The sequence below is a fragment of the Stegastes partitus genome, unplaced genomic scaffold, assembly GCF_000690725.1.
Source record: "Stegastes partitus isolate 25-593 unplaced genomic scaffold, Stegastes_partitus-1.0.2 Scaffold611, whole genome shotgun sequence".
Lineage (NCBI taxonomy): Eukaryota > Metazoa > Chordata > Actinopteri > Pomacentridae > Stegastes > Stegastes partitus.
The window spans coordinates 267,421-278,690 of record NW_007578342.1 but is presented as its reverse complement, the minus strand read 5'-3'; the positions used below and the strand labels follow the sequence as shown (position 1 = coordinate 278,690).

Below are 11,270 nucleotides of genomic sequence, written 5' to 3'. Positions count from 1 at the left end.
AAAAAAAAAAAAAAAACTACAAATGCCCTCAAACCTCCAAACCCCTCAAAGATTGTGCGAAGTCACGCGGGGACACGACAAGCTGAGGCCAGATGTTTCAGCAGCAGCAGCTTCGTGTCCGAACACACACTCTGAGAATCAAGTGTGTCTGTAATTACAGCCTTTGCTCGTAGCTGCTTCCTCGTTTCCGCGACAAGCGAAGAGAAACGGGAGAGAAAAGATCCTCCGAGAGCCGGCTGGTTTCGCTGTACAACGAGAGTCGCGTCCGTGTGCTGACGAAACAAAATGTCCAACAATGTGTCTGTGCGTCAGGTCGGTAGGAGAGGTCAAAGCCTCCCTCTCCTCCTCCTCCTCCTCCTCCTCCTCCTCCTCGGGTTTAAATGTACAGCTCATCCTCGTTTCATGTGTCTGTAGTGAACGAGCTGAGGATGAGGAGGCCACTCAGTCTGACAGTGTCCGAGCTGTTTCCTGCAGAAAAGACTGATTGCAGACTTCTTTCTAATCACCACTAGAAAAGAAAAAAAAAAAACCCTCTTCAGTCTGTAAGATCCTTCAGAGTGAGTTCTGTCTTTTTTTTTTTTTTTTTTTTGCTCACTGCCCTCCATCTTGTAAACGACTGCATGGTGATGGGTGCAGACAGAGAGGCACTTCTATAATCTCTATCAGGGCTGTTAAGTCTTCTTAGTAACATCAGGATTTGTCTGTCTCTTATGGTGAGTACAAAGGAGGAGGAAAAAGAAGCGAGGGGGAGATGAGGAGGAGCGCTCACCACCCTTAAGTGAGCCGGAGATGAGTGAGAAATTCATTAAAACTCTTTCTATCTACTTTTGTACAATTCAGGCCGCCTTTGTACTCTTTAGAGGAGGATGCAAATTAGCTTCGCTGCTCCAGACAAACAAGTTAGACCCACTGAATGCCATTAAAGATGATGATAATCTGGGCACGTGTGTGATGATGTGAGGCGATGGATGGCAGAGTTACTGGCATAACTGGCACTAGGAGGGCGAGGAGGCTTAGAAAAGGCAGTGTGTAGTTCCTAACGGATAGTAAGAGCAGACTCCCTCTCCGTGGGGCTCGAATGTTAAAAATAAACAAATCGGGCAGAAATTGAATCAATGTACAAACTGAGCTCGGCTATCTCGTAGTGTTTAAGTCACAGCAAAGACTCTCTGTCTGCTGTGATTGATAAGATAACAGGGGCACAAAGGTGTCTTGACTGAGGCCGAGTGTCCACCAAAGTGTTTTTTTTTTTCTTTGCCTGCTGATCGAGTTGAATGCTTCCAGTTGGAGGCTCAGAGTTTTCTCAGCTGAGACGGTTCAGTTGCTCTGACGCTGAATATTTGCAGATGTAATGTGATGCAAGTACCAATCAACTACAAAAATGCTCTTCTAAGCTTTACGCTGCACACGCAACATATGTGGAGTGTTCGTAGAGCAGCTGCTGCGTCACTAAAACAAATAAACTGGCTGAACTAAGTGTGAGAGCTGCATGCGAGTGGTGCGCCGCAAATGTAAAACTAAACCAGCCGACTATTTGTAGTTTTTGCGTCAAGTAAACCTGGACCTTTACTCAGAAACAAGTCACGATGAGCTGATACCAGTATCCAGGAAATCACTACCTGTACCAAATGGAGGCTTCATTTTGGGTCTTGATCACCTTGACGGTGCTTATTTTACAGGACCAGCCGTTGGTTGCTGAGTAACTTCCTCCTTTATAAAATCTACTGAAGTCTGTCGACTTACAAATATGACAGAAACTTGCTGCATTTGAAAACTGAATTCACAACAGTCAGTGAGCTCGCCCTACGCTGTAGATGTGCTGCAGGTGTATCCAGAAAAACAAACTTTGCAGCATGTTGAGTGTTATTTTTCATGTAAATATTGTGGTTGTTGGAGGATGTTACATGGTGCAGATGTGGATACTCAGACAGCAGCAGTATTAACTTCTCCTCTACTGTATTTTAGCTGTTGTAGGATGTGACGATTGGTTTGTGTGGTTCTGGTCCTGTCTTTCCTCCACTGGGTAAAAAGTGATGAGCAAAGATGAGCAAATACTTTTCAACTATTGGCAATCAGAAAAAACGCTCGGCATTTCGTAAAGCCTTTACCGCATCTCATTGTAAAAACTGAAAAAACACGCAGGCCGCAGGAATAAACACTTAGGTGGACACGCACCGTCCTACTGTACATTAGAGGCAACACAGGAACATCTACGTCTCATCATAACTTCTTGCAGCTACTTGCCGACAGTACTGACCAATCATGTTGACGCAAAAACTGCAACAAAACCTGAAAGATAATCTGTTCACTGTTATTTTGTCCTTCATTCTGATGTAAACATGTAGATGTCTCATATGCAGGAAAAGATGATGTTTCTGGTAATTTAAGGAGCTGTGGGGTCGGTTCAAGGTGCCAATAACTCCTTTAATTATTGCACAAAAACAGTTCCTGCATATGACAGATGTACATGTTCAGATTTACGCTGAAAGACAAAATAAAAGTGTTTCTATGTGGTAACGTTGCAGTTTTTAGCTTTAAAAAACTCCCTGCCGGCAAGAACTGACAAGACTTTATGGTCGATCCAAAGCTACTGAACTTGTTGACAGGCTTCCAGAAGAGTGTTTGTGTCTAAGTGAGATCCCCTGTGTGTTTGGTGCATGAAGCTCAGCAGCCGGTGTTTTCCAGAGACAGCTGTGCCGTGGCCCTCTGCAGCTCTGAGCTCGCTCTGCGCTGGGTGGGAGCTGGTGGCAGCATCAGCCCCAGAATAACTCCCCCACCTCTCCCTCCTCCATTCTCTACCTCACCCTCTCTCCTCCCAGCCTCCTCCCTCTTCCCCTCCACCTCCTCCTCTCCTTCGGCCCTCACTTTCTTGTCCTCTGCCTCGTCCCTCTCCCCGTCCGCCTCCATCTTCTGGTCTTCGCTCCAGCGGCGTTTGAAACGAAGCTTGAGCGGGATGCAGCGAGTGCCTCCGGGGCTGATGGGAGACGGCTGGCCCGGCTCGCTCTTCAGACCGATCAGAGGGAAGGCCAGGCCTCCGCTGCCCGGCGGAGGAGTGGCTGGAGTCTTGAAGACCTCCTCGTCATCGTCGTCGTCGGGGAGAGGAGGAAGAGGAGCAGAGGGGCTGCTGCTGTTTCCGTTGGCCTGGTGGTGGTTGTTGAGCTGGTGATGACGGTGGCGAGCTGTCGGGGTGAAGATGTCGCCTTCGTCATCCTCGTTGTTGTGATTCAGCTCATCTTCCTCGCTGATATCAGTCACCTCCACCTCTTCTTCAGATTCAATGTCTGAGATGGGTTCCACCTGGGAAGGATAATTTTAGAATGCAGCATTTTATTCTCTACTGATCAGATGTATCTTGTACTTAAAATATTCTGAATTAAAACGAAACAGAAACTTCACATGTACATACAAAGTAGGAATGCAAATTGTGAACAATTGCTTAAACAATATGTGGCAGCGTTACAAATCAATAATCAATTGATAACAAGAACTGAGAACAGTGAACATCTCTTGCTGATATTGCTGTTTTTGTCAACGGACAGAAAATGTTAGCTGGAAAAGCAACACCAAGCAACAGGCTCGATGTCTTAATAGATTCCAACTTATCTGAGTTAGAGTCAAAACAAGTCTTTGTCATGGCTAAATAGCTAAATGAGGCTAATGCTATAGCAAATCAAAGAGAGCATTGTTTAGCATTAGCCTCATTTAGCTACACCTCACTATCATTCTGTTTAGGGTAAATAAAAACGCTCTGGTTTGCTTGTAAACCAATCAGAGATAGAGGAAGGATGTTGCTTAGGTGTTGCCTCAAAATAGTGACAGAGTTATTTTGGTTGAACTTTTGCAAGTAGAGAGGCGAGAACTGGGATAAACATGACTAATTAACCCCTCAAAAAATAGCAGCAGTGCCTTTCTGCATGATCCACATCCTTGACTTCTCAGGCTGCTGCCTGAAGGGTATTGTTTTCCGTAGTGGATTCTAAAACCAGTAACAAATAATGGAAAGAGAAGAGAAAAGTTGGTAACATAAGTTGCCAATGGCAGGCTTATACTAGCATCCTACATCTGTTGAGTTAAACTCCACCTGGTGGCGCAACTGGGTACTACAGCGAATCCACAATACATTTTCTAACATGCATGTCCTTCACTTTCTGCCTAGTCAGCTAATCTATTTGTATTCTGATGGCTTATGAGCAGCATCTTACCGATTAACTGTTGATAGATAACATCCTTGTCTGGGAGACTTACCTTGATCTTCGGAGGCCCCCCAGCGAGGATAGAACTGCTTAGCTGACCAGATACTGTGAACGAGGAGGACTGGCTGGAGGAAGAGGAAGAAGAGGAAGTAGCCAATGAGCTCCCTGCTTCCCTCTGTTTGCGGCCGAGTGGCGGTGGCTGCAGCTTGAACTTGAACTGTGATGGGTGCTGGTGCCCGTCCTCGCCGCCTCCTGGCTGCTGACTCAGCGAATGAGCGAGCGGCATGGGCGGGCCGTGGAGGTGATGGGCGGCCGGTTTCTCGGGGGTGGGGCGGTGGGGCTGGGGAATGACGATGTTGGGGTAGTGGAGGAAGGCTCGGGGGCTGAGGTGGTAGTTGAAGACTGACTGGGTGTGGGCCTGCAGGTAATGCTTCATGTCCTCCGGGTTGAAGGAGAAGTGGGAGCCCACCATGGGGGACGACAGAGAGGGGGACGGGGTATAGGGCAGGTGTGGAGTGGGGGTCATAGACAGGGCAGGGGACAGAGTTGGAGCCAGCAGACCTCCGGGGCCAGGCAGGGGTGAGACTGGGAACGGGGACAGAGGCTCTGGGTGGACCCTGGGTGCAGGTCTGGGGAGCCCTGCTGGGTTTGGGCCCCCTCCGTAGACCCTGAACAGAGAATCATGAGGCAGGCGGGGAGGAAGGAGACCCCTGAAGGCCCTCTCCGGCCCCACAGCCCTGTCCTCGGCACCCACGGCCTCCTCCAGCTCAGAGTTGGTGGAGGTGCCGTCGCTGCAGTCGCTTACGGAGCCGCGGGCCATGCGGCGGGCGACGCTGCTGAACATGCCCGGGCTGCGCAGCTCCTCGCTGGACGACAGGACCTCTGATGGGGTGGAAGGAGGGAAACGGAAGTGGGTGCCTCCAGTTGGCACAGGAGGGGCGCTCTGGGGGACTCCTCGACCTGAGAGGAAAAAACAAATCTTTACTGAGTGTATTCGTTTGTACTGCTGAATTAACAGAAAAAAAAGGAAGGTTCATTATGGATGCGGTGCTATAAATTAACCCCCTGAACTCCTAGAAGTTTTTGTGCTTCTGTCACATTTTTTTTCTCACTGTGGGCTCATTTTTTGCTGCAACAGAAAGTCCTGCACCTTTATGGAAACAGCATGGCTAGAATTTTAAAAAAATCTAAAGGTCTTTTGTTTAGTATGACACAGTTATATTGGCATGAATCATATAAAAGGCAAAACAAATGCTGAATTTCTTTCATTTATTTACCAAAAGAAAAAAGAAAAGAAGAATCCACATATGCCCACAGGTGTTACCAGTTCTGGAAAATAACAAACAGGCCCCACTAGTGATAGATATTTTATTATTACATCTTTAATATGTTGCCATCCTATTTACTCCATGTAAACACTGCCTGCAGTTCAGCCAAAAAGTACTGAAAGTTTTCTCCCGTAACTGTTGCTTCAAGGTTGCACAGTGGAGCGCAGAATTTTGTTTCATTTACAGAATCTGGTTAGCTCAAGCAACTTCTTTTTGGCGAATTTTAATAATTTCGAAGGACTGTCAGGTTAAAAATCCGATGATTCTTTCTGTTTCTGGCTCTAATAAATGGTTGTATTTCAATGATTTTTAACATTTATTTCAAACCTACTGGTGGGGTTTGAGGTTCAGAGGGATAAAATAGTGAGTCACAAAAAAAAGTCATTCACAGTTGTACTGTCTGAGCAGAAATCTCAGACAGATATAGTCTGGACAAGGAAGAAAAAAAACTGCATGGAGTGAAAAAACGTTTTTCATTTCTAAATTTGGATGCACCAGCCCTTAAAACTGAAGAGAATGGGAAAAGTAACTAATGAGCGTAGGTTTTATTTTACCCAGAGGGTTGCAGGCGCACACAAAGAAAACAGCGGGTTACACTAAGCCACAAGTTCCCTTCTCTTTCAACCCTCCTCCCTCCTCGCTCTCCCTCTTCTGCCAGGGAGACTGTGGCACTGCAATAAATTCTTGGCATCCGAGCACGTGCCAGAATTAAATATTGGAAAAGTCGCTCTTACTGCCATCACAAACATGGGTTGGGTTCCTCTGTTTTTTCCAGAGCTGCTGAGCGAGTGTGTGTGCGTCTCCTCTTTTAAAAAGCATTTGTGTCAGAGATGATGAGCGGAGAAAAGCGTTGTGTTTATCCGTCGTGGATATTTGTGGGCGTCTGTGCTCGCCTATCAATCCAGACTGACGTGGGCATTTGTGTGTGTAACCGTCGTATGAAACCATCATATCACAACATGTCAGTGTGTGGGCCACATCACACGGTGGCTATAATTAAAGTTTCGTGCTGCACTTATGTCACCCAGTATCCAACGCTCCATATGGGCTGTGTTTACACTGGGTGGCCGGGACCAGAACGAGAGACGACTTCAGAGGAGGGAGGAGAGGGATAAACGTGGCACGCTCATGTCTTCAACACACACACACACACACACACACACACACACACACACACACACACACAGTAACCATGCACACATGTATGTGCACTTACAACCACACTAATTCTGTCTGGTAACTGATTAGTTCTTGAACTACAGCAGCATCTATCTAAAAACTGGGGTACATCTACTTCTACTGCGAACCAAGGTTGGATGCAGGAACTGTCTGTCACCTATGAAGACCAATTTAGAGTTTCCACATCCCTGGGCAGACTTTGAAAGCAAACCGTCTGTGGTTTGATGCATTTGATGCACCGTGTTACTGTGATTATTCCTGAGGTGTGCCGAGCAGTGGGCGAACATAACACAGGATTTCTGGAGAATTTAGAACTTTCCACTATGTTTGGGCCTGCCAATGGAAACCTACATATCAAAGCACCTCCAAAGGCTGACTATTCTAATTACAACCCTTTCAATATTTAATTATAAATTTGATGGATGAGCAGTAGAAAGACATAACAGAGGATTTCTGGAGATTTTAGTGCTTCCCACTGTCTTTGGCCACCTTCAATGGAAATCATGTCAATCAATATTTTAATTGAAACTCTTTTAATACTCAAATATAAAGGTGTGGATGGCAGATGAGCTGTGTATGAACATAACAGGACTTCTGGAGAATTTTAAACTTCTCACTATGTTTGGTCACCATCAACATAAAGCATGTGGCTCCAAATGGCAGCACCTTCACAGTCCAGCAGACTAACTGACTACTTCAACAACTCTTTAATTGATTAATTATAAAAGTGTGTACAACAGAAATTCTCACCATGCAGTCTCTTTTCCTAACAAGCATTTGTTTTGAGAAATATTTGTTTTCCTGCAACGATTAACTGACTGTGGTAAATGGTAAATGGCTGACAGGTTGGTGGTGATGGTGCACTTTTTATTGGATATAACAGTTGGTGACAGAATGAACCGTAGCACTGTGTCAATGGTATTGCTCTTGGGATATACTAAGTGCATAGACGTAGCATGTGATTTCTGGAGATTTTAGAGGTTTCACTGTGCTGGGGCATCGTTGATTGAAAGCTTATCGCTATCGATCAAAATTGCTCCAAAATCCGGCAGCAACAACTTTTATTCTTTCTATGATGAATAAAACACATGGATGTCAGAGAATCTCCCTGCACAATCTCTCCTCACAAGTATTTGTTGTGAGCAGCATCGTTTTCCTGGTAAATGCACAGTTTGCGCACTTGCAGCTATAAGTAACTACTGGTCAACTATTCAATTAGGCACCAACTATAGTGATAATTGATGAATCCGTTTGAGTAAGTTCCAGCCTCTAAAATTAGAATATTTTCCGTTTTTTGTAATAAAAACAAAAAAATAAACGTCAGTTGTAGCCCTGTTTCAGTGCAATCATAAATTCTGTTCTGCACATGGATGTCTGCGTGGACCCTCATCGACTCAGAAAGACGTCGAAATAACGTCAAGCTCAACTTTACGGACACACTGAAGTGGAAAGCCCGAATTGGCCTTAAGATTTGTCTCTGGCACGAAAATTAGTAAGGCACCCACCACACTGACTGGAAACTTTCTCAGACAATAACATTTGAATGTCTCAGTTACAATGTCTGCTGAAAAGCATTCATTCTGTAACTGTAAACCCAAAATCAGGGCAAAAAATGACATTGTGATTCAGAGTATCATATAAACTTCTGTTCATGGCAAGCAAGCTTCTGGCATCAAAATTGGCAGAGCGATTATCTTCACCAATTGTGTTTAACAGCTATTTTGGCTGATAGAACTTGGGCTTCAGAGCAAATTTTTTGCTACACTTTACAGCTGTCAGCAAATGAACCGTAAAGCCAAATTCATAAACTCACGCTGTACACATAAAGACTTTAAATTCACAGACGTCTGAAGGCCAAAAAGTCTCAAAGCTAACACTCTTTTGATTGTGTCCATGTTGTCAAGTGTGACTCCTTTCTTTCCAAGGTTAAAACTCAGTCAATTTACAATGCTGGTGTGAAAAAGCGCCAACAATTTCTGTTTTCAATAATTCCAGCACCAAAAGCACTGGTGAAGGGCTTGGTTTATAAATCCACACAGCTCCGTGGAAACTAAAAAAGAAAGTCTAAAGATCGTTTGAGGGTTTTAAGTTGGGACGTTGCCCCCGGATTTATAAAGTACGACGAGTGTGCAAAATATACATACCAGAGCCCATGTCGATGAAGGGGTAGTTGACCAGCACTAGTTTGTTAAAGTTGAACTTGTAGGTGAACCTTTTCCCTTTGGTCTTGTGAAGAATCCTCTTGTTGTAGTAGTATCTGAAGAAACAAGCAAAGAAAGACAATTAATGTCTTAAAAACTGATCACATCACTAGAAAAATGCAGAAAACCTCAGTTTACGGTCACATGTCGATTAAGCCTGATAATAAGGAGCAAAACCATCGATAAGGACGCTATTTATGCACATTTACCAGCAAAAACCACCGAGTTCCATAAAAACGTCAGCCTGCCAGAGATTGTTATTGAAAAACACCATCAACAAATCAACAAAGTTCACCATTTCTCTCTGAACCTGGAACATTAGGACAGTTGGCTCAAATGTGGACATTTAGCAATCCATTTGGCTGCAACAGTACTCAGCAGTCAATCAAATCTGTACTTTCTTCCAGCCCTACCAACGTGAAGCAGTCGCTGTGTGAGCGGTTCTGCGTAGCGGTGCAAAATGGATAGGAACATAATTAGAGGCATTAGAGGATTTGCCCTTTGGTGCCAAATAACACATTTTAAGTGTTAACCTTTTTTGTCCGTTCCCATACACATTGGTAATTTCTCAACACATTATGTAAATTATTGTAAACAGAAATAAAAGGTGCAGATAAGCATTTTGTTCTTTTTTATAAGGATGATCTGGGACTTAAAGTTAGTAAACAGTAGCTCTTCTTTGGCTATATTGTAAACAGTGTTAAATGTACTATTTCTGACCCCCCACTGCTTCGGTGTGACGCTGCCTGGTGCTGGAACACTGCAGGGAGGAAAGCTGGTCCGTCAAAGCACAGGATGAGCTCCTCTGAGACATTTTTAGTGCTTCAATTTGGAACTTTGATGCTCTGACGCCAAAAGCTCTGTTCCCAGACGTGCTTTGGCTGCACTCTTTGTTTGGTTGCTTTTTCACATCTCAGTGTTTCCCACAGGTTGAGAATTTTCATGTGGTGGTGGGTGGCGCGGCGTGACCGATATGCTTGCCAAGACTCTTGCAGTTTAGAGAGTGTAACCCAGTTTGTTTTCTAAAACTGCAATCTACAGATGTCCCCTAAACGCCTACCATGTATCTGTGGATGCTAATCGGCAGCTGTGCAGAGGGAAGCCTCTAGTCTCCTCACTCAGTTACTGCAGTGCAGCCAGATGTGTGAAGAAGTGAAACAAGGTGCTCCAATGTCAGATTTACCTGATTTGAAAACCAAGAGATTTCATCTACCTGGGTGGGCCATCCAAACACACAACACACAGAGCTGCTAACTAGCAGGCATACATGTGCGACCCATAAAAATGTATAGTTTTGTTGTTTACACACTGGAGCGCCATGAAAATAGCTGCATTAAACCTCTGGTTCACCATTAAGTTTTCAACTGATTTAGACTTCCATATTTAATGTTGGTTGTTTTTGTGCACTGTATGAACCCTCTAAACAACAAACCTGAAGGCAGACTTGATGCATGTTTATAAAAAATGACTCCATTCATCAGATCCAGAAACTGTAAAAACAGAGGGAATCATTGGACTTGTAGGGAGGATTTACCAAATCTAACCTTAAAATTGTGATATTTGATCAAAATCACAATGTTCTACATGTGGGATTTAGAACCAGATCCTACTAAGAACACTAAGGTCTGCACCAAGTCAGACTAGTCAGCTGAACTGCAGCCTGTTTTCCGACAGAACAAATAGGAGGCGGTACGGAAACAAATTGAAAATGTAGGTAGGAAAAAATCTATAGTATGTAGAGCCACCATTTCCCCGCAGTATTAGTAACATGTGTGGGCACTTTATGAGTAATCGAGGAAATGTATGATTTATAGCACTGTAACTTTGTAATACTGCACAGAGGACATTTTTTAGTTCTCTCTAGTTCTAGTCATGTTTGTACTGTTTCCATAGAGGTGCAATTTATACTGAAAATGAGCCCACGGTGAGCTAAAAACGTGACGGGAGCAAAACCACGCCCTGAGACTACTTGGGGTTTAGAGGGTTAATGAATCAGTGTTTTCTAGGTGGCCACGGCGCATTAAAGCAACAAAACAATGTAATGTTACAAAAGCCAAAAGTGAAACATCAGAAACCGCAGTGTGGCTGTTGAAAGCACTACCTGCATGGTAATTTCACATGAGTCAGAGCGCGGCACACAATTAAACAAGCTGTTAACAATGTGAACACAAGGCTGAATTCAAACTCTGACTGTGATTACTTAAGGAAGTGAGACAGCCGCTCAGACTTAGTCTTACCCAGGCGGCTCCATTAGCATGAGTGCATTAGTCATCATCAATACACCGGGTAATGTAGAGGAGTGAATAGCGAGCCACTGACGGCTCATCTAAAAGACAATAAAATGGCTCCCTGTGACTCACCGACTAAAC

The 11,270-nt window shown here is 44.4% G+C and overlaps 1 protein-coding gene across 2 annotated transcripts in view; it reads right to left on the bottom strand.

Moving 5' to 3' along the window:
* Positions 1-569: 569 nt before the first annotated feature.
* Positions 570-11,270, bottom strand: part of erf (Ets2 repressor factor) — a 46,903-nt gene continuing 36,202 nt past the window's right edge. For both annotated transcript variants that reach the window (XM_008289375.1, XM_008289376.1), the window contains exons 3-5: positions 8,845-8,957; positions 4,246-5,153; positions 570-3,297 (exon numbers count right to left, since the gene is read on the bottom strand). In XM_008289375.1, coding sequence (XP_008287597.1) covers positions 2,665-3,297; positions 4,246-5,153; positions 8,845-8,957 — 1,654 coding nt within the window. In that variant the 3' untranslated portion in view covers positions 570-2,664. The remainder of the gene's footprint in view (positions 3,298-4,245; positions 5,154-8,844; positions 8,958-11,270) is intronic.